The sequence below is a fragment of the Rattus norvegicus genome, chromosome 2 (assembly GCF_036323735.1).
Source record: "Rattus norvegicus strain BN/NHsdMcwi chromosome 2, GRCr8, whole genome shotgun sequence".
NCBI lineage: Eukaryota > Metazoa > Chordata > Mammalia > Rodentia > Muridae > Rattus > Rattus norvegicus.
This window is the reverse complement of record NC_086020.1, coordinates 61,238,654-61,262,585: the sequence shown is the minus strand read 5'-3', so window position 1 is coordinate 61,262,585 and position 23,932 is coordinate 61,238,654. Positions and strand designations below refer to the sequence as shown.

At 43.5% G+C, this 23,932-nt stretch overlaps 1 protein-coding gene and 1 pseudogene across 13 annotated transcripts in view; both read left to right on the top strand.

Moving 5' to 3' along the window:
* Ttc23l (tetratricopeptide repeat domain 23-like) overlaps window positions 1–23,932 on the top strand; it is a 61,629-nt gene that overhangs the window by 2,868 nt on the left and 34,829 nt on the right. For 10 of the 13 annotated variants that reach the window (XR_005500732.2, XR_005500733.2, XR_010064129.1 and 7 more), the window contains 6 exons: window positions 3,845–4,025; window positions 8,278–8,401; window positions 16,447–16,603; window positions 17,738–17,863; window positions 20,872–21,049; window positions 23,677–23,785. Coding sequence is in view for 10 of the 13 variants with exons in the window: in XM_039103552.2 (XP_038959480.1) it covers window positions 3,845–4,025; window positions 8,278–8,401; window positions 16,447–16,603; window positions 17,738–17,863; window positions 20,872–21,049; window positions 23,677–23,785 (875 nt within the window). In the remaining 3 variants the exon portion in view is untranslated. Of the gene's footprint in view, window positions 1–3,844; window positions 4,026–8,277; window positions 8,402–16,446; window positions 16,604–17,737; window positions 17,864–20,871; window positions 21,050–23,676; window positions 23,786–23,932 lie in introns of those variants that run through there. The other 3 variants (XM_039103559.2, XM_063282847.1, XM_039103558.1) reach the window with 2 other exon arrangements.
* On the top strand, window positions 8,759–16,528 carry Dpy30-ps1 (dpy-30 histone methyltransferase complex regulatory subunit, pseudogene 1; annotated as a pseudogene).

Genomic DNA, 23,932 nt, shown 5'->3' with positions numbered 1-23,932 from the left:
TATTCTCAAATCACCTTCGAAGACCTCATTGTTTGTCTTGTTGTTGTTGTTGTTGTTGTTGTTGTTGTTTTGAGATGATTGTTGCAAACTGCTGCCTCAATCTCAACACAATCTCATTCAAGCCTTAAAAATATTGGAGCTTACAATTTTTTTAACATCCACACTCAGTGACTTCTCTCATGAATGAATGGATTTAACTTCTGTTCCACATCTATGAAATAAGCAGCTCAAGGAAAATTTCCTATTGAGGGAAAACTTTTCCCGTTAGCCCTTCTGGGTGTATAATCTCTTGTCCCAGGTTCCCCCGCTCCTTGGCATTTAAACATTCCAAAGACGTGTGTTGTTTTCCATACACATTCTTGTTTGCTGTGTAGCAAATTGTTTGAATTTACTGTGAACTAGACAGGTATTAGGATTTGAGAAATAAGCGTGACTCAGCCTCAGCCTCAGTGGGATTTACTTTTAGAAGGCCAAGAAGACTCCCTGGGGGGCTCCTGAGGGGAAAGCTGTGGGGAGGGGTGATTGGAGAGGGAGGAATAAGTTAGACTATAATGTGAATTACATTTTAGTAGAAATTTGGGGAAGTTTTTGCACCTTCTTTGTAGTGTCCTTTTAGTTCTTAGAGAATTCTCACAATGTATATCCCACCCACTTTCTGACCCACCCAACTTTGTCTTCTTCAAACAAACAACTAAATGGGTGCTGAAAGATGGCTCAGCGGTTAAGAGCACTGGCTGCTCTTCCAGAGGTCCTGAGTTCAATTCCCAGCAACCACATGGTGGCTCACAACCATCTGTAATGGGATCTGATGCCCTCTTCTGGTGTGTCTGAAGATAACTACAGTGTACCCACATACATAAAATAAATAAAATCTTTAAAAAAAATCAAGTCCCATTTGTACTAACCATAAACTTTTGGGTGTGTAGCCATTCACTGGAGTGACATCTTTAAAGAGAACTGACTCCCTCTCCCAGAAACCATCAGTTGCCAGTAGCAGTTCAGCTAGGGTTGAGACTTCATGCCCTTCTCCTCTCTGTCTGCTGGGATTTTGCCTAACTTGAGCTTGTGCAGGTCTTGTACTTGCTATTACAATGGCTGTGAGTTGATAAATGCAGCCACCCTGTTGTGTCCAGAAAATGCTTTCGTTGTAGTCATCTACCACTTCTGGCTCTTAAAGTCTTTCCACTCTCACTTCTGAAATGATCCCTGAGTTTTTGGGAGGAGGAGTGTAAAACACATTAGTTGCTTTTCTATTGCTGTGGTAAGACTCGATGATTAAGGCACCTTAAACAGAAAGAGTTTATTGGGAGCCTTACAGGTTCAGAGGGCGAGTCCATGACTGTCATGGCAGGGAGCATGGCTGTAGGCAGGCATGCATGGTGCTGGGACAGCAACCAAGAGTGTGCATCTTGACCACAACCATGAGGCAGAGAGAGCTCACTGACAATGACATAGATTTTGAAACCTCAAAGCCCACCCCCTAGTGACACAACTTTTCCAAAGCCACACTTCCTAATCCTTCCCAAATAGTTCATTAACTAGGGACCAACCTTCAAATATATGAACCTATGGGAGCCATTCTCAATAGCCCATAATGTTTGCAGATCTACAGGGCTTCACTGGCCAACAACTCCAAGAGAAGTAGCCCATTTATGACCCTCAGATTTAATAAAAACATTGCCACCCCCCGTCATAGGGTAACTCCATTTAAGTTCACCTTATCACATGATCCAGCCATATAGCCTATGGGATTGTATAATCATACTTCAGAGATAGCTGCTAATTCATGCTCATTGCTCCTCTACTCACAATATCCAGGAAGTGAGCACAGCTTTGATGTCCATTGGCTGACGAATCAATAATAAAAATGTAGTGCATTTACACAATGGAATGTCATTCAGTTGTTCAGAAAATAGAATTATGAAATTCACAGGTATATGGATGGAACTAGAAACAGTCATTCTGAGTGAGGAAACCCAGACCCAGAAAATAGAAGTGTCATGCTTTCTCTCATCTGTGGGTATTAGCTTTGGATCTTCAATTATGTATGTTTCCATTGTAATACCCAAAGATGTCAGGAAACTGGTACGAGGCCATGGAGAAGAGCTTTTAAGAAGGGAGAGAGAGAACCTGTGGTAGTAAGGAAAGCAACAGAACAGAAAGGGTTAAATGAGCATGGGGAGGGAAATGGTAGGACAAGGTAGGGCATATGGAGAAGGATAAAAGAACGTTAAAGAGCTTTTGAAAAGGGCACAGAGAAACCTACCAAGGGAGAATCCTCTTAAAGTACATATGATACACACGTAGAGTTGAAGTGGACTGCTTTGGTCACTGCTTCTGAGAGAGATTTCCTAGCAGACGTCCAGGCTGTGTATAGAAGGAAAGCAGCACATTCAGTAGACGGATGAGAGCCCACTCCATCACTTGCCCTTCAACCACCAGCCTTTCTCATGGTCTACTAAAAGCATGTTCATCTAGGGCAAGTTCAGTCCTCCCTGACCTGCCTTGAAGTGTTCCTCTCGCCACATGACCTGGCATGCCTGCTTGTCTCTGGGTATGTCATTTGAAAGGAGATTCTGGATTTTGTGTAAATTTTCAAATTTGGAGTAAAAGATAACAGTTGACCTTTCTTTTCCTGTCATACCTTCCTCAACTCCCCCCTTTAAAAAAGCAGTAAATATGAATTACCCAAGTAATCAGTGTTAAAGGTTAGTTTTTTTGAGACAATCTTGTTTTGGAGCCCATACTGGTCTTGAACTCATAATTCTGCTTGAGTCTCCTGGGATTATAGGTAGGAGTCCCTACAATTGCTTAAGCATGACAAACTTAAAAAGTTTTCAGTGTCTGAATTCTTAAAAGGCATTGTGAATACAAAAATGATTCCTCGGGAGACATTTCTAAGTATTATTCCTCTTATGATGTCAGAATTCGGTTTATTCCAGATCACTCTAATTTTTCTGGCGATGTTAGGATCTTCTCTTTTGTCTCTGTGTACTCCTCTCATTACCCACTTCACAACTGCTATCAGCCTGGCCATCAGAAGTGGTTATCTAGATCGTAGGTGAGTATGCATGTGGTTGTTTGTGGAGAATTTGCAGCTTGGTTCTTTCTTTCTTACCACATTGATTTCTATTTCTAACACAACAAAAGAGCCTCTTGCTTCTCAGTCCACACTTGACATAGCATGTAGTTCTCTATTGCCAAAAGCTGCATTCTCTCTGGTTGATTACAAATTCCAGGTTGATGGTTTTTAGATATATGAAAGAGGAGCTGAGAAGTCAGCTGGCCTGCACATATTGGTCCCCGCCCCCAAGTTTACTGTATTAGTCCCTTTCCGTGTCTTAACTGTAGGATCTTCAAGACCTAACTCAACACTCTTCGTTGCTGTAGATGTAGAAACCAAATCATGGAGCCAATAGCAGAAATAATAGCGAACATTAAGGAGGCACTTGCAAAATGTGGCTCACTGAGACAGTGATTTATGGGCATCACCTCTGCTAGTCCTTTCTAATGACAGTAAGCAGGTGTTCGCTTTAACCCACATTTACAGAGAAGTCGTTTACACAATGACTTATGTAAAGTTACCTAGCTTACCAGCAGAGGGTCCGAAGGCCGTGATTCTAACGCAAGGTGACACGTCTACAAGATGTTTACTTTGAGCTCCCACATGGCTGTCTTCAATGCTGGGTCTTGAGGGTAGTGTGTTTACTGTATATCCTTATCTCACCAGAACTTAGGAAGCAGGTTACTAGCCGAGCCATGACACCGTAGCGCCCGAGCCGTGACACCGTAGCTACCGTTGTGTCTTTGAGGATCCTGACCCCTGCCCCTCTTCTGCCCTCAGGTCACAGCAAACCAGAATCCCAGCACAAGAGACAGATGACTTGTTCACTACTTGTCAATTTGGAGAGACTGAGGAAGACACTGCAGTTGAGGAAGCAGAGACCATTGACTGTTTGTCTATTCCAAAACAGAAGTTAGCTCAGTCCCAGAAGAAGATTAATCAATTCATTAATGAGAAAATGGTAAACAAACAAAATCTGTGCTGGGTTTAGGTTGCCATTTGTAAGTGTGCACGTGACAGCAGATAGCCTACCTTTACTACAGGGGGAAGCATGTGAGGAGAACGTAATGAGTTGTAACCTGGAGAGAACATGGCAGAGGACAGTTTGGGAGCCAGCCTACCCTCCAGCTCTCCTCCTCATTGTTTGGTCTTCACAGGAAGGCTTATGCTTTTAACTTTTAACCAAGCCTTTAACTAAAAATTCAGTGTTCGCCATATCCGGTTGCTGTTTGGTTAGCCTTACTTGAAAAGTCTCTTAATCCTTATAGCAAGATTTTAACATGATCCTTGTGTAAGAAGAGGGTCAGGATAGTGAAGCAGGAGAATGGTGGTGGTCAAGGAGACACTTGTTGTAGGTAGAATGCTATGGCCACAATAGAATGAATCAAAGCATGAGAAGCAAGGCAAAGGTGAGCAGCCAGGTGAAGGTCCCAAGCATTTCTAAAGCTGAGTCAAGAACTTGGGCCTCCAGATCTCTGAATGAACATAAAGAAAAAGTGTCTAAAATCTAAGATCTTGAGATAGCAACACATTGGCTTTCCTCGTTAAGACATAGCCACCAGCCTGCTACAGACTGTAATTTATCAACAGAGAGGTTCCTACACTGACTTCCAGCCATTCATGGCCAAAGGAAAATGATTCTCAAGTATGTGTGAGGAAAACGGAGAGGACTCAAAGAAGGCTGAGAAGGCCCTTAGAGGCAAACAATGTCTATGCCTCTAAGGGGTATCTGTAAGCCTGTCTCTGAAAACTGTCCGGAGAACTTTGAGTCGACAATCACCACAGCTTAGATCTTCCTCAGTTCACACATGCATTCTGGAAATATCAGTTCTGACAACACAGATGTGCCACCTTCAACACTGTGCAAGTGTATGTCTTTGCTTTCTCTTACTGTTACCATGACCAAAAGCAACATGGGAAGAAACAGTTTCTTTGGCTTATACTTGTAACAGCCCATCACTGGGGAAGTCAAGGCAGGAACCCAAGCAGGGACACAGGCAGCAACCATGGAGAAAACGTGCTTTCTAGTTTGCTCTCTTTCATGCCCAGCTAGCTTTCTTATAGACTCTAGACTCACCTGCCTAGGCCTTTTCTGCCCACCGTGGGCTGGGCCCTCCTGCATCAATTAGCAATCAAGACAGTTCTCCACAGACATGCACAAGAGGCCATTCTGCTCTGAGCAGTCCCCAACTGAGAGCAGCTCTTCCCAGTTTGAAAATCCTTAGCCAGTTTAGGTAATGAAAATATTTATATGGTAGGAGTTATATGTCACAGTGCTGAAGGACAAGATACTGCCATAAGCCACTGTGGAGGTGTGGCTTCTAAAGCACACACTAGTTGTGTCTTCTTCCCTGGGGCAAGGAGTGTATGGTGTAAATTCATACTGTTAAGGGCCAGCCAGTCTAAATCAGAGCTTCTGGGAGTTCTGGTATTTTGTTTTCTACTGAAAATAGAACTTAATGTTTGCTAAGGCTAGCACATAATGAACTCTGACATAATAAATGCTGACTGCATTTTTCTGAAGTATTGGGAAATGCCCCTTGCCTGTGGCTTGCATCCTTAGATGCAGATGCAGATGGGTAAAGAAGAAAATGTGGGAGCCAGGAGGAGGCAGTCTGTGGACCCATATGAAGTGTTACAGTATTTTAAGTGGAATATAATTAGATCACTTTTAACAAATTTGGATCATGTGGACATGACCTAGTTATTTTCTTACAATAACTCTTTTAGATATATAGGCTCCCAAATTTCAGGAAAGGAAACTGGGATCTCAGTGAGTACCCCCAAAGCATCACATAGCCAGAGAACATCACAATAGTGCTAGAACTCCAGCTCTTGATCCTTTAAAGTGGTATTCCATTCCACCGGGAAACTGATTTCTGGATTTGTTGACCACAGTAGCCAGTGAATGACTATGTGAAGTCACTGAAATGATGGCAACATATGCATTTCATCATTTCTAGAGCTGTCTGCTCAGCTCTTTGCCTTACTCTATCCTCATTCCTAAAGACGATCCACTCATTGGATGCTGAACACACATCCTTGGTGCACAGACTTTAAACAGTGACTGTGAAGGATAATCTCTCTCTCTCTCTCTCTCTCTCTCTCTCTCTCTCTCTCTCTCTCATTCTCTCTCATTCTCTCTCTCTTTCTCTCTCTCTCTGCCTCCTCCCTCTCTTCTCTCTCCTCTCTCCTCCTCCTCCTCTTCCTCCTCCTCCTCTTCCTCCTCCCCCCCCCACTCTCTTTCTCAGACAGGGTCTCACTGTACAGCTCTGGCTGTCTTGGAACTTACTATGCAGACCAGGCTGACCCTTAACTCGTAGAGATGTATCTGCCTCTCTGCCTCTGCCTCTGCCTCTGCCTCTGCCTCTGCCTCTGCCTCTGCCTCTGCCTCTGCCTCTGCCTCTGCCTCTGCCTCTGCCTCTGCCTCTGCCTCTGCCTCTGCCTCTGCCTCTGCCTCTGCCTCTGCCTCTACCTCTGCATCCCAAATGCTGAGATTAAAGGTGTGAATAACCAAGTCCAACTGGACTAAACTTCTTATGGAAGTTATAGTCGGTTTGGGGAGGTGGATAGTAAACAAACCAGATGCAATATCATATGGGGGTACAGTGGATGAAAATAAGACAGACAAGGATTGGTGAGTGGCTCTTTTAGAACAGTAGACAAGGATAGCCTGTGAGGAGAGCAAAGCAAAAGTAAAGAGAGAGGTCAAAGTACAAAAAGGCATCACAAGCAGGCATCCTACAGCGGAAATTATTCTGCCCCATTCAGGATTCATCTGGACAGTGTGCATGTAGCAGAAGAAAGGTGAGAAATAAACAAGTTAGCACACAGTCATAAGATTAGTGTAGGTCATCCAAGCAGAGCTGTGCAGGCCATGGTAATCATTTTGGATTTAATTTAAAATACGAAGAATAATTTATACAGGACAGTCACATAATCTGATTATACTTTTAAAAGATTATGCTACCACATAGAATGTTCAAAAGCATTTCATCTTATAATAATTATAGTAAAGTACTTGATCACTTGGAGGATGCTAACAAATGAACTTATTCTGAAAGTTGGTAGGCAAAGAGAAAGAATGATCATGTGTCCTGCCTTTCCACCACAAACTGCTCTATAGGGTAGCCAGAAATTAGGTGGGGGAAATTTGTTTTATTTTTATTGGTGTGTGTGTGTGTGTGTGTGTGTGTGTGTGTGTGTGTGTGTGTGTGGTGTGAATCATGGTACACATCTAGAGAGCAGAGAGGAAGGTTGTAGAAACAGCTGTCCTCTTTCCACTCTTACATGAGATCCACAGATCGAACCTTAGATCACCAGGCTTGCCGTCTTAGGCAGCCAGTGCCCATCCTACTCAGCCATCTCCCCAGAGAAGTATCCCAGCTAAGGGAGCAGTGGAGAATGAGGAAATTACTACTTATACTCTGTTGTGAATGGAACTATGCATGTGCGCTAGCAGTCAGGAAACAAGACAAGCAAGCATTACCTTCTGATAGACAATCATGCCATCATGCCATACTTATAAAGTAGATGTACTTTTTTTAAAAAGATAAGAGCATGGTAGCACTCACCACTTAGGAAGGAGGAGGAGGAGAATCAGAACTTTAAGATCAGCCTAAGCTATATAGCAAAACTGTCTGAATACCAAACAACAATAAAAACAAATCCTCAAAAACGTCAAAATATTAGGTTTATGACACTATTTGATATTAAGAAATCACTGCTAACATTTGGTGAAATGATTTTATAGTTGTTTCTAATCTCACATCTTTTAGACATATTAATAGATGAAATAATAAAGACTTCAGTGTAATAGAAGGTAAGGGTATAAAGGAAGGAGTCTAGGCTTTCATAGGACTCACAGTACAAGATACAGGAAACTGAGGAAGACATGTGCCTCACTCTCTAATCGTAATGAAAGTCTTCCATGACGAAGTGCTAAAGGAAGCTCTCTGGCTATTGGAAGAACATGGAGGACCAAGGTGGCAGCAGTTAGGAGAGTGTACTGTTGAGTCACATGAAAGACAGGGGTGGCTGAGAGACTCAAAGTGGAAATGAGAAGAACTTGGTTTCAGGATATACATAGAAGGTGGAGCAAAGCAGATTCAGTGTGATGAGAGAGGACAAGAATACCATGCCAGTGCCATCCTACCCTCTAGTGGACCCCAGCCTGTCTTCCGTTCCCTAAAACACCTTTCCCCTCTTTGCAGAGTACCAAAGCAAACAAGGAGCTGATTCGGTGTTTCATCCTCTCTCAGATTGTTTTTGGGAAAGAACACTGGAAATGTGCACAGGCTTTAGCCAATCTGGCTTATGGTTACCTGACACTGAGAGGTACTTGGTTTCCCCAGCCAGATTTTGACGGGCCAGCCTATGAGACCAAACTTAGCCATCCCCTGGGGGTCTAGGATGACTGGGGGGACCCCCTCATAACTTCACACCACACCTTATAAAGAGAAAGTGGGGAGACCATGGGCAAAGGAGATTGTGTACCTTAGTGATAAAGAGGATGATGATGACAAGTTATTGAATGTTCGATGTGTGCCAAGGTAGTCTTTTTTTAGTCCTCATAAATCACTTGAAGACCACCATGTGGTGATAGTATATGCCTTTAATCTGTTAGAGGCCAACAGATCTCTGAGGTCACCTGGACTACCTCTGGTGGTCCACAGAGTGAGTTCTAGGACAGCCATGACTACACAGGAAAACCCTGTACAGATACCCTGCTCTGGTACGGGTTGCCAGTTGGAATCTGTTTGCTGAAACTGGAACCTAAGGAAAGGTTCTGAGTTCAGAACTTTTTAGTAAGAGCTCAATAAATATCTTCAATGGGTTGAGGCACTTCTGAAACAAGGGCGAGTGGGAACTGGGAAGTGGACATTCTATATGAAACTCCATTTTCAGAACGTTGTATGCTCTCTTCAGACCTGAAGGGTAAGAGCCCTTACTGAAAGCTGAATAAAACTTTCCTCCCCATGTGCTTCTGGTTATGATGTTTAGCCACCAGTGGAAAGCAAACTAGGATAGTTGGCCACTGAAAAGTAGACCTGCAGCTAGAAGATGAGTTGGGGTGAGCAGTTGAAAGTAGCAATGGAAGCCATCGGATTAGACAAGCTGGATCAGGAAAGAGGGCAGAGGACATGAGAGCAGAAAGCAAGGGTGTTAGGAATGGGCAGCAGGAGAGGAGGCAGAAAACAAAATGGAAGGGCTGTGTCCTGGAAGGACACAGGGTTTGCACAGGAAGTGTGGTCTGTCTTGGTAGGGGCAGTTTGGTAGTCAGTGGTCAAATAAGGTCAAGGCTGGGGACCCAATAGAGTTGGAAGTTGGGTCACTGTTATGGATAAAAGCTCTGTCTGGGCCATGGGACAGCCCAGATTCATGGTCACTACCCAACAGACTATCTGACTAGAATTCAGACTTGAGGAGACATCCGGTATGAAGTGGAAGGATGAGTTGTCTGATCTTAGAATAATGCCAGAGGCTGTTTCTTATGGTGTGGGTGGAAAATATTCATGGCAGGGCTACTCAAGAAGTGTGCCCCATGTCTGTTTGCATTGTCAATCACACGTTGACTTTGAGTTTTATCTTTCCAGTTCCATTCAGAGCTGAGTCTAAATAAGTAAGGGGGTGATCTCACAAAACATGGTTTTGACAGCCTTTTCTCTGAAATTCACAGTTCACCCTGATACATGAGTGGAAAACTACATCTGAGATAAAAAAATTAGAAGAATGAAAATTCTATGAAGGGTTTTGTTTGTGTTTCTCTAGATGGTAGAATTTTCTAGTTACAAAGAAGCACCTAGACTTGAAACCTGAGTCCCGGGCACTGAACCAAGAGTTTTTCTAGAATACACTAATTATGACCTTTCTTTGGGAGTAGGCCCATATCTCAGATTTCAGCTGTAGTCTTTAGTCTCTCTTTAAGATTTTCCTAGCGTTTGGCCCTTGCACTAGAACAACAAATCTTTCAATGTTATAGACCTTTGAAAGGGATAAAGGACCCTCTCGGATACTTCTGTTGCTATTAATCCTGTATACTGTTAAAATGGACAGATGGACAGACTGTATGAACAGCCTGCTGCAGGGAAGGAGGGAGCATCCACAAGTGTGTTCAGACCTGGCTGCACATGTGCAAGTTTTCCAGAGATCAGACCCACTTTCTTCATTTTCCTCTGTGTACATTCCTGCATTGGAATGTGCATGTCAACACCAAAATCTCTCGATGAACAGCCCATTGTTAAATATTCTGTGAGGAATTTATACATACAAAAGAAATACCAGGAAGAGCACACTGAGAATATAATGGGTCTACACTCTGAGGTGAAGCTACCCAGAGACCTATGATTGCAGGCATGTAAGATCAGGGTGATCTAAAGAAAAGCCCTTGGAAAGGTTGAATAAAGTCATTCGTGGCTGAGGCAGCAAATAGTAGATGACGTGCGCATGTGCGCGTGTGTGTGGCACGCATGCTTTCAAGAAAACATATAGGTCTTCTTGTTGTGCAAGACTGGTATCCGGTTGATTGCAGTTTGCACGGAGTCAGAGCAGATACTGGAGGGACAGACACAGGAAACCTTCACTCTGAGTACGGGCTCAGAGACAGCGTTGAAAGAATAGTCGAGACTGAGAAGATTAACACAGAAAAGTCATAAAAACAGAAGGTGGATCTACAGTCCTTGCCCACCTGGACCAGACAATTGTACCTATCTTACTACAGGGACTTGCTGTGCTTGCAAAGGAAAGACCAAATCCCATCGAGTTTGCAGCATCTTATCTTTAAAAAAATAAGGCACAGTTTAAAGATCAAAATTGATCTCTTGGGAAGGAAAGAAACATTTGGTTGCTACTGTAGATTTATATGATTACTTGGCAGCTTTCATTGCCATGATTCCCCTCCCCACTCTGGAAGTCTAAGAACCTTCAGGACCACAGAACCCACTTCTGGAGTTGCAGAAGAGAGCAGATCACTGCCTGATCTAATCACCATACTTATTTAATGAGTATCATCCGGGCAATTTTTTTGCTCAAATTGTCTTTTGACTTTGTTCCTAAAAACATCTTCAACATAAGCTGTTAAAAACCCCTTAAAAAACAACAGAACAAAAGAAAGCATATTGGAAATGAATAGGGTGTGGTTGGCAGAAGAAAACATGTTGTGGGAGGTAACATTCTAGTGAAAGACCTGGGCAGAGTTGAAGGCTTAGCAAAGCAATGAGCAGCATCTGTTTAGATAGCTGGGGAATTATCTATCTACGCATGATATGGAGCAGGAAGATGAACTTGGAACGGAGAATGTGCTGGGCAGATAAAAAAGCATGGTGCTTAAACATGGGCCAAGAACTTTGTGCTGATATAGGATGGTTGCTGCAAGCTGATGAAAATACCACAGCATCCCTTTAACAAAACTCACTGATAGTTGAATGGAAACTAAGTTATCTGGATCTAATACTAAGGCTAAACCTAGAATGAATGGACAGAAAAAGTAAGAACTCAGGAATCTATGAGAAAAAGATAATTTTAGAATCAAGTCCCACTCCCAGGCATCTTTTCTAAGTGCCCTCTTAGAACGACATAGAGATAAGGCTATTTTTGAAGACTGCTTATGGCAGGAAATGTGATAAACAACAAAGAATTTGTCAATGGAGAACAGGAGTGCAAACACAAAGGGAGTATGATTGGTTAAAGAGCACGAGGGACCTCTGTATACAACCAGGGAAATATCTAAAGGCATCTGTAGGGAAACGGGAATCACACTGAAGCACACACAAGTAGGATTCAGTTCTTTCTGCATAAAGGGGGGGATAAACAAAATATTCAAGAAAGAAAAGAAAAAAATACAATAGAGCATGTTTGTGATGACAGTAAATCAGGTTGGAAACGAGTCCTCAGGGTGGCCATTTCATATACCTTTTTTTTTTTTTTTGGTTCTATTTTTTCGGAGCTGGGGACCGAACCCAGGGCCTTGCGCTTCCTAGGCAAGCGCTCTACCACTGAGCTAAATCCCCAACCCCTCATATACCTTTTTTAAAAAAGATGTAGTATATAGCCTGGGCTGGCCTCCACCTCACTCCGTAGTTGAGGATGATGTTGAACTCCTGGTCCTTCTGTCTCCATCCTCCAAGTGCTAGCTTGGCTTTTGCTTTATAGTCCTAGGAATAATAATCTATCCTAAAATGATTACTGCAGTTGAGGGTCATAGAAATAATAATCTATCCTAAAATGATTACTGCACATGAGGGCACAGCCGCAAGTGCTTGTAACCCACAGCAGCCAGGAAGCTGATGAAGAAGGAGGATCACACCTAGAAGCCAAAGTTCAAGGCTAGCCTGGGTTGCATAATACCCTGTCTCCCTACACACAGCAAAAGAAAAGGTGAATTCCCAAAGGTGACCTTGATCCCAAAGATGCAATTTTCATTGATGAATAGGTCATGAAGGAAGACTGGAATTATCAGGCAGAAGGGGTTTTTGTTATTATTTGTTTGTTTCTGAGATAGGGTCTCACTATATAGCTCTGACTGGCTTTAGACTCACAGAGATCTGTCTGCCTCTTGCTGCTGGGATTGACGGCATGCAGTACCAGTCCTGGCTGGGTCCAGGCTTTGGTGTGTTGATTTTGAATTGAAATGGGGAAACCTACTACCTTCTTACTTGGTGTTAGAAATTGGGGATCACGAAGGAAAATCATAAGCATCAGGACAATTTGAGACTAAGGCTAACCAAGAGATATGGAGATTGTAAGCGTTGAATGGTTGTAATTACAGGAATTCAGAAAGTTACTGAGATGCAAAGAGAAGAGGACAATCTAGAGACTTGAAAGTGAACATGTTAACGAATCGGGACAAGGAGCCTTGGGAAAGACTTAGCAAGAATTGGTTAGACAGATCCAGTAAATAAGGGTACCCAAAGCTGCAGCAAGGTGGGGGACTAAAGAACCCTGATTTGATGTATTTGTTAGGACTTTAGAAACTTGAGAATGGTCGCCCACAGAAGTTGCAACAAAAAGACAGATTCCCAGAGATAAGTTCAAGGAACAGGGACCAGAGGTACACTGTACACTCACTAGTGTTGGTTTAGTTTGATTGGTTTTGAGACAGTGCTTCATTTTGTAGACCAGGCTAGCCTCAAACCCATAATCCTCCTGTCTAAGCTTTCTGGGTGCTGAAATGACAGGCATGTGCCACTCTGCTTAGCTGAACTACATGCTGTATACACTATATAATGAAAGAGATAAAGGGAGAGAGGAGGGATAGCTAAAAATGTCAGGAGGAGAAGAGAGAGGAAGAGGAGGTTTTGTTTTATAAAAGAAAGAGAAACTAATATTTTAGGCAGAGAGGAGGGAGCAAGTTGGGAAAGAATGTTGGAAGTATCTTATTCAGTGATCTTTGAAGAGATACCTGGCCATAGCAACTCTTATTAAAAAAAAACAAAACAAAACAAACAAAAAAAAAACCAAAAAACAGTACTGGATTGGGGCTTGCTTACCGTTTCAGAGATTCCATCTATTGTCATCTTAGAGGAGAGCATGGTGATGTGTAGGCAGGCTTGTTGCTAGAGAAGTAGCTGAGAGTCTACCTCTAGATCCACAAGCCATAAGAAGGAAGAGACACTGGGACTGGCTTGGGCATTTGAAAACCCAAAGCTCCACCCCAGTGACACAACATGGCCACCGTTCCTCCCACAAGGCCATCCCTCTTAATTCCTCTCAAGTCATGCCTCACTCCCTGGTGGCCAAGCATTCAAATATATGAGCCTGTTGTGGGACCATTCACATTTAAACCACCACAGAAAGGGTTTTTAAAGATGGGGTAGCTGGGGGTTGGGGATTTAGCTCAGTGGTAGAGCACTAGGCCCTGGGTTCGGTCCCCAGCTCCGGAAAAAAAAAGATGGGGTAGCTGGGCATGCTCACACATAACAGCAGTCTCCACTAGGGAGACTGAGGCAAGGGGATCATAAGACCAAAGCCATCCTGGGCTACATAGTGACAGCCTGTTCAGTCAGTCTATGACTAATGGATTGGATGGGGTTCGTAAGGGAGCCTGAAGCCTGCTTAAAGCAGAATGTGTAGGTGGCTGTTGCTTGATGAGTTAAAGTTAAGGATGCCAGAAGTAGAACTGTTTCCAAATGCCCCTGATGATGAGCTGTTTCCAAGTGCACAGGAAGGAGCATATGGTATGTGGACAGGCCATTTCCTGCTGTTTTGCTTATTATTAACAGGACAATAAATTAATGAGTAAGTTTGTTGTAATTGGGAGCTGTCCAGGTATTCATAGCTCCGTTTTAAGTGCTACAAAACCAGAAAGAGTAACAGTCATGAGACCTGTTTTCTCTCATTAGAAAAAAACCTGGTACAGCCACCAGAGAATGATTTAAATCAAAGGCAAACAAACGGACAGACAAACAAACAGATCCTCCTGCAGATGATCTAGACCTGCAGGAAGCATAACTGTGGCTTAAAATGAGCTTGCACTTGAGAGAGTCTATAGACACGACCATGAAAAATAATCAAACTTAAGACAGATGCAATAAATGTCTCGCTAAGAGAAGCGACTGACTGTGGGAATAATAGTTGTTAATTGTATCCAGACTCAATCCCAGTACCACAGAATCCTTCTCATGGGTTACATTTACCCTTGAGGTCAAAATGGAAAATGTTTTCGTTAGCATCTTTTAGGAAGATAAATCTTGAGGCAAAGGTAAACTAAATCGTTTGTTCAAGGCCACATGTACATGGCCGTCAGGACTTAATTCTAAGAAGTCTAACCCTTGACATAGGTCTCTGGTTCGATAATAACTTCTTAAACATAAAAGATGACCAAAGGTAACTGCTTTTGAGTGACTATAGTGACCTCAAAAGACTGGGTCACTCTGAGCAGATTTCCTCTGGCCTGCATCATATTAAGAGACGTCAGAGGCCGGGCATTGTGACATACACCTTTAATCCCAGCACGAAGAGGCAGAGGCAGGCAGATCCCTGAATTCAAAGCCTGATCTACAGAGCAAGTCAGGACAATAGGGCTATATGGAGAAATGCTGTCTCAAAAATCCAGAGAGGAACCGGAGAGGGGTCTGGGGGACATTAGAAAATATCTGCCCACAGCAAAACAAAATACTAAGATGTTCAGTGGACAACTTTGAATCCACTTTGCTGTTCAACACTTCCCTGTAATCACTGACTCAGGCTCCTGCAGGCACTCTGAATTTTACCTCGTTTATGTAGAGGACTAAGGACGGTGCTGTTCCTAACCTAGGAGGGCAGGTAAAGGGAAAGGTTAAGCAAGCATTGTGATTGAAGGCGGAGATTAGAGTTGTAGAGCCGGTCCAGGGAGCTCCTTTCGTTGTAGCACACTAAGGAGGTCTTGCACATTAGAAGTCTGAGGGCTGTGGGCACCAAAGACCAGTCCTTTCCAATTACCCTTGTTGAAAACTGAGTGGAACCCATGCTGTGACACTATGCTCCAAAGCCAAAGGCAGAACAAGTTTGTAGGCCTGAGCCAGTGGTGTGAAGAGAGGATTAGGGGAATGAGAGGCCTACTTGGCAGGAATGAGGATGCTTACCAGCCTTGGATGCCTGCAGAGACAGAGTAGAGTGAGCATAGCTCTTGTTTTCAGAAACAGGAAAGATGGGAGTTAGGGTTGACGATGAGGCAGTAGTCCAGTAGCCTGTGTTCTACCTCTGTCGAGTGCACGAATAGCTTAGGAAAACTCCTAGGAAGACAATTTTCCTTAGAAAACAAGAGCTGCCCCCCGCCAGTTCTGTCTAGCTGGGGTTTGGCATTCCTTGTGTCTCCCTAGTGAGGGGCCCTACTGCACTTGGAAATTGGATTCTTGTGTGTGTTTGTGACCAATTAGCATGGCCAACTTCATCTCGGGTTGGACAAAAAGAAATCTCGGATGGAAGTGATTACACTCCTAAAGCCTTGTATTTGTAGAATGTGTTTTCCAGAAAGCTTGAAAACTAGCCCTGTGTGCGTGTCTCCATGTGCTTGGTAAGGGCAGCTTTCATGATGAGTGTCATTTGCTGTGTGGAGGTTGGAGAAGCTTTGCGAGTTGAAAAGGTCACATGGCATTTTCAGCAGAACTGTGAAGGAGTTACTCAGCTCCCATCCCCGGACCTTAGTGATTTTCAAACTGGGATCCAAAGATCAATCCCGGGAAAGCTGCATAAGATCATTCAAGGAGTTTGAGTCTCCTGGACCTCTTCTAGAGAATCCGGTTTACTAGGCCTAGGTTAGACCCAGGGAACTGTTCTGTCTACATATTCCAAATACCTGACACCCACACTGCCCACCTTCTTCTCTTTCAGGAGTGCCTTTGACTGGAACATGCCTTATGTAATGTCTTTTTTTCCCCTTGATATTCCCTCTCTAACTTCCTCAGGCCTCCCAGCTCAGGCCAAGAAACATGCCGAGTCAGCCAGGAACACACTGCTGACCTGGAAGCGAAACACGACCTCAGACAAGGAGAAAAAGGAAATTCTGGAAACTCTGGTCATACTCTATTATACTCTGGGGATAGCCTGGCTCCTACAAAACCAATATCCTTTCTTTCTCAAGTGGATCTGGTGATCAAGGTTACAGACCACATGCCAGATGGGTCTGTAGCAGAGAGCATCATGGCAGGAGCGACTGCTGAAGCAGAACCACTTACCCCATAGCCAGGGAAACGATGAGGAACACAGAAGATGCTGGAGAGATGGCTCAGGGGTTAAGAACACTGGCTGCTCTTCCAAAGGCCCTGAGTTCAATTCCCAACAGCCACATGGTGGCTCACAACTTTCCATAAAAGGATCTGATGGCCCCTGCTGGTACTCAGGCGTACATGCAGACAGAGCACCCATACATATAAAAAAAGAAAGGGGAAGGCGCTGGACTCCCACTGTAGTGATCAAAGCCTTCTGCCCATGACCAGACCCATCGCCTCATGCAGGTTCTACTCTCTCCCAACAGTCACACTAGTGTCCAAGCTCGTGTCATGCAGACCTTTCAGGACACCACAGAGAGACATGATATCATTGTCTTTCTCAAGAAACTTGTGGGTTTGGTCTTTGTGTATATTCTCCCCACTTAGAAGGTGGCAAGAGACGTACAGTTCCTGAGTAATCTGGAGCATTCCGAGCTCAGCAGCCCCCATCTACACACCCGCCTCTCTATCCGTTCTGCGGTCAGCTTGCTAGACGTGGTCTTCCGCTGTTAACACCCTTAGCGGGGAGAGGCTGAAATTCGGGAAATGGAAGGATGTTTGGGAATTAAGGGGATTTTCTTCCCTGTTATTTGCCTCTGGCCCCAAACTTGCTTTTCTTGGGTTTTTCTAAATGACCCAAAAAGTCCCTTGCCTCTCTTTTCCCACTATTATGAAACAATTTGGTTAAAATGAATAACTGTTGTCTGGCAGTTGATGTTGCTAAAGGAAATCTAGTAGAATTTAGTTTCTGTTCATTCCTGCAGACACTCACCACTCCAGACCTGGATTCAGGCAGCCACCGTAGGAAACGCAGGCCTTGTTCCTTTCCAGAGAATTCTCCCTTCTTGATGACATACACACGGAGATGACAGAATGCAGTGAAATGCTCATTTGCAAAGAGTGATTTGTCTTCCCAGGGGCCCCTTTTGTTAGCTTATAGGTTGCTATCTCTATATAAGAACAGTTAGTGTACCCTTGACTGCTTCACTGGCAAACAGGCCTACATCCACCTGCAGAAAGCACAGAGAAATATGAAGGAACTGAAAGAATTAAACAACGGCAGCATTTATGAAATCCAAGTCTCGGATAAAGACCTAACCATTGCTTTGGGCAGGTAAGATCAACCATGAAGAAACAGAAACTTTCCTGAATGAGATCTGGGGTTCTTTCTGTTCTGTGGCCTGATAAAAGGGGCGGGGTGTATATTCAGACCAAAAAAGCCCAGAGGTCAACTGAATAATAAAAGAGGTCACATTTATCAAGAAAAAGCTTCCTGGGAGTGGGACTTGATTTTAAAGTTATCTTTTTCTCATAGATTCTTTTTTACCCGTTCATTCTAGGTTTAGCCTTAGTGTTAGATCCAGGTAACTTAGACAGTTTCCGTTCAGCTGTAATAGTGGTTTCCTCAGAGGAGCAGCAAGAGACCAAACTGGCTAAGCAGTTGGTATAAGGCAGTGTTTTTCCACCTACATGTCAGATATATACATTACAATTAATAAGAGAAACAGTATTACAGTTAGGAAGTGGCAGTGAGGTAATTTTATGGCTAGAGGTCACCACGACATGAGGAACTATAGTAAAGGGTTGCAGCATGAAGAAAGCTGAGAATCACTGGTTTAAGGTAACTTGTACATATTAAATCTGTGATCTGAACACACACACACACACACACACACACACACACACACACACACACACCACATTGGGATTGATTACTTTTCTCAGTGGCCTCTTTTATCATCCAATGTGGCATCTTAACAGATAAGAAATGAACACTTAGGACACTTAATTGGAGACTATCAGAGCAATGTACAGGCACACATATTTTGAAGAAAGCTGTGTTCTGTGTAGAAACAAAGCCCATGGGACTTGTTCAAGCCAGAACAAGACTTAAAACTGTTTTGAGTTAAGGATCCTCTGAGAATCGAGTATTTAGAGAGGAAAGTGGGCCCATCAGATTATCAGGGAAAAGAAATAAGGAGAGTTTACTGTTCCCCAGATTTTTCAAATATCCTCACATCCTTGAAAGAAATCTCTTTCCAAAAACTATAAGTACTTGGCACGGTAGGACAGATGACCGAATGGTAAGTAAATGAAACCCAGGCGTCCCATCTGCCTCCTGTAAACACAAGTCCATAGGGTGGGCCATAGTTAGAATCTGGTGAATGTCTCCTGCTGTCATGGAGGACAGCACTCAAAGGTGCCTGCCCTGTGGGAAACAAAACTGTTTCCTCTTCACAGTCAATCCTAGTGTTTGCTTTGCTTATTCACAGCTCAATCTTTGAGTATCTGTTTGTGTACCTACTGTTAGAATGCCTCCTAGGCTTTTAACACATACCACACCCTGTTCTGAGTGCTCTGAAGCTGTATTTCATTCAGTTGTTGTTACAACCTATCAGAATAGGAATTCTTAATATTTTTATTTTACAGATAGGAAAATAAGGTACAGAAATATTAACTGAGGTGATAGAACAAGTTGAAGAGCTTGGCTTATCACTGAAGCATCTGAATTCATAACATTATCATCATCATCATCATCATCATCATCATCATCATCATCATCATTATTATTATCCTTGCTCTTATGGATCAAATTATAGTAAAGACAATATCTAGTGATGCCTTTCCCTATTGAAGGGTAGAGACAATAAGGCAAGGTCATTTGGACCAAACAACTTCCTAACATCTCTCTCAAGGCTCTTGGTGGGAGCCAAGCTTGATGTCTGAAGAACAAGAGAAACGCCTTTGGTCAAAAAGAATACTTTTCTGCTTGATAGAAGAGATGATTGTGATGAGGAATGGTCAGACAGCCTGCCAGTGCCCTTTGTCACTCACTCTCATGTTCAGGAGAAGACAAGTCTTTCCGAAATGGCTGGCTCATGGGCCTCTTGCTCTCTTTAGGTGGCAAATCACAAATATGCAACCCTGAGTTCTTTTTTTTACTGGAACAAGATCTAACTTTGTTGCTCAGGCTGCCATCAAGTTTATAATAATCCTCCTGCTTCTGCCTTAAGAGTGCTAGAAATACAGGCATGGGCCATCATTTTTAGCCAAGAGTTTGGGAGGTTTACAAACCCAAAGGCTTTAAGATCTAACAGCTAGCTTCATGGTTTTAGAAGCCAGTCGTTGGTAGGTCTAGTTGCTCTGGCAGAATCATATTGCTGTAGATTTGGAATCCCATCAACTTTCAATACATGATAGTTCTTCTCCTGAGTCTCAGGAGCCAGGAACCTCAGCCTTAAGCATTGATGGCTGTCTAGCTCTCCTTCGTGACCCAGGCTTGAAGGTCTTGCAGTAGCAGCTTTCAGAACCTCCTGCCTTCTCCAGTCTTAGCTCTCCAGTTCCTAACCTAGGCTGTGCTCTCTGGAACTCTTCAGAAATCTTTTCTGCTGATAGGTAGTCTCAGACTGAATATTACAGGGTCTTAGTGTCTTCTGTTGTGATAAAGAGAACAGATGGATAATACAAGACAATTCTGGAGAAGCCACTATTGGGGCCTAATTTTGCAGTCCAAGATAAGCCTTAGAGAGAAGCTTCCAGACTGACCTGAAGAAAAGTGAAAAAAATGGTCCATTTGTGAGCCAGAAGAGGTATGTGGCACGCTGGTCACAGCTTCTAATTCCTTAGTCACAGCCTGACATGTATAACTGCTACTTATGCCAGTTATGAGTCTCCCATGTAAACCGATCACATGAGTAAGATATGTTCAGATTGTCAGACTCACATAGATGCACCCTATCCGGCACAAGCTTTGTCACGGGCTGGTCTTCATGCTACCTTCACTGAAGACTGTTATTAACATTACAAGATCCACAGTCTGTGCTTATGGGCAAATTATCCCACCTTAGGAATTTCCGAGTGACATTTTCCATTCATATTTTTCTAAAAATTATACAAGAATAAAACATATCTGTGGGTTAAGCAAGTGGTGGTAGTCTGTGGGATCTTGTGGGCAAAATTCAGGATAATGGGAGTTTATTCACAGCAAGGCTGGGTTTTGAGCCAATTGTCCAGTTGATTGGCCTATGAAGACAAATTCTTTACTTCCTGGAATTAATTCCATGTGTGTCTGCAGAGTGAGTGACCTCTGTGTGACTTTCCACCTTCGTTTTTGTCTTGTAGAGCCTCCTTGGCTATGCACAGGATGCACCTGGCCCTGGCCTACTTTGAGAAGGCAATTTGCGGTGTTATCCTGGCCAAGGGTCATGACACATCAGATCTGATCAGTTTGTATGAAGAAATCGCTCAGATTGAGCAGCTGAGGAAGAACCACGAACAGGCCATCCAGTATCTGCAGCAGGTTGGTTCTTCGCCTGGGTGGTTCTGTTTGGCCTGGGCCCTGTTGCTTGTCATAACAAGGGATTAAGGTTGGGTCCTTATATGAACCTTAACATCTTGAGGGGCAGAATCGGTTTCACATTAGCCTCAAGTCTTCTCCAGTCCCATACAACAGCCTCAAACCTAAAAACCTGAGCAGGGATCCCTGATTCCAGTGAACATATATGTACTGTGAGATGAGCAGGAGATACACAGCCCGTCCTGAACCTGTTGTCTTGGCTAGTGCTGGGAGGAAATCAAGCTTAAGTCTACCCCAAGGGGGAGACATGTAGGAGCTGGCCTCAGAGAAGACAAAAGAGTAGACTGCTGAGACAGCTCGGGGGGTTGCCATGTAAGTCTGGTGACCAAAGTTTAATCCCTGGAACCCATTTGAAAGCAGAATGGGACAATAGGTTCCACAAAGTAGCCCTCTGGCCTCCTGGCCTCCACATGTGTCTGTCTGTACATGTGGATTTGCACGCGCACACGCGTGCACACACACACACACACACACACACACAATAATAGTAATACTAATACATAAAATATTTTTTAAAACAACAGGGCTCTTTTAAATGAAAACCCATGCTAGTTTTCACAATGTGTCAGTTGCCCTTTAAGGTCATTGCAGATGGTTCAGTCTCCAAGTCTGAGGTTAAGGTAACAATGGCGTATGTTACTTGGAGATAACTAACTGACAAATACTCAAACCAAAACCTAGGCCTAAATGTTGACCTTGCAACTGTGAAAACCATTTAAGGCATCGCCATTTAAAGTGCACTTGAAAGAGTTAGTGAAATTCACCTTTCTCTGCTGGATGAAAGGCTATAGTGCTGCCGGGAGCCTCAGAGAGCCTCACATGCTGGATTTGCTGCACCAGAAAAGTAGCTACACAGCCCTGTAGTCTATGTGAAAAGCCAGCTAGCAAAGAAGAGATGTGGCGAACAATCGGACAACCCAAGACTGTGAACACTAGGCAGTGGGGAGAAACATTGGCACAGTGGTTCTCATCCTTCCTAATGCTGTGACCCTTTAATACAGCTCCTCCTGTTGTTGTGACCCCCAACTGTAAAATTGTTTCATTGCTACTTCCTAACTAATTTAGCTACCGTTATGAATCATAATGTAAATATCTAACATGCAGAATATCTGGTATGCAACCCCCTTGAAAGGGTTTGAGAAACGCTGCATTAGAGGACTCTGTCCTGGTGCCGGAGTCACTGCCTGTGGAGAAAGGCATGAGCTTTGAATCTGAGGATCTCTTCAAAGTGTGGTCAAATCAGAATGAAGTAATCAACATCAATGTTTACAGGAACACCAAAAAATGAGTTCAAATTTATAGAATGTTTTTGACCATGTGCACCCAAGTATATATTTCTTTTAACCTACAAGCAAAGACCTTTAAAGTAGGGATTGTCATGTGATCTCATTTTTAAGGGTCAGAAGTGAAGCACAGAGTTAGCGCTAATTCTGATGAAGTTATATGACTACCAAGTGGCCAAGCAGAGACTTGGACTCAGAGACTCTGACCCGGGAGCTCAGTGCTAAAGCTCATGTGCACACGTCGCTCTGCGGCCAGTGGGGTGAGAACAGTCCCTTTGGCACCTTGAAATAATTATGTGTTTAGCCGGTGACCTGCTATGCATGGGCGGCTCTTTCTTTGCTGCTAGCTGTGGGTCAGCTGTTCTCACTCTGCTTTCTAAGTGACAGTACTTACCATTTAAACACAATATGAACAATACTAGTGATTATTATTTTATACTAATGGCTACTGAGTGCCAGGTGGTATCAAAAGCACTTTACATATATTAATAAATTTAGCATTTACAACAACTGTTTGTGACAAATACTGTTTCCATCATGTTTTTTCCCTATATTTGAAGAAGATAAGAGACCATCTTGTATCACGGTAAGCAGCTGAGTAGCCTGGAGCTCTTTTTTTTTCCAAGGATTTATTTATTTTATGTATGAGTACACTGTCTCTGTCTTCAGACACACCAGAGGAGAGCATTAGGTCTCATTAGAGATGGTTGTGAGCCACCATGTGATTGCTGGGAATTGAACTCACGACCTCTGGAAGAGCAGTCAGTGCTCTTATCCACTGAGCCATCTCTCCAGCCCCAGGCCTGGAGCTCTTAGCCCCTCATCTTTTGGACTGTCTTTGACACTGAACTCTTGGAATGCTGAGCTAAGGTCACAGGTGTCTTCTTCTGGGAAGTGCAGTGGAGGTAATATGGCTGAGGTTTAGGTAGAACTAACCACATGATGGATAGTGCCCAGTATTTACATATGGTGCCTCCTTTAATGTTTCCTGAGCCCTAACCACCAAGAGGCACATACATTCCATCTGCATAAGAAGGCAAAATTACCTTTCCAAGAACCATAGTCGGAAGTGGCTGAGCTGGAACTCAGAGTCCGCACTCATCCATGTTTAGCTGGGTTGGCTCCCAGTGAGCTAGCAAGTCTGATAGCTGCTGAAAAGGGCAAAGAAAGACTGTCACTGGGCACTGAGCCTGTTGTCATGGTTTCCAGACTGTCACTGGGTACTGACTTTGTCATGGTTTCCAGACCGTCACTGGGCGCTGACCTTGTCGTCTTTTTTCTCCCCAGGCCTATTCTATCAGTGTTTCTTCGTTTACTGAAGTCAGCCCCCAAACTGCTGAGGCGAGTGCTTTACTAGCAAAAGCTTATGCCATGTCCGGAGAATCCCAGCACAGGGGTAGGTGGAGGAGGTGGCATTGCGTTTATCGTCTTTTCCCAGTGACGTATGAGAAGCAAACTGACAAATGACCTTCATTTAAGTAAGAGTTTATACGTAGCCACTCTATGGAAGAAAGATAAAGCTGGTCTGATTCTGTACAAAAGA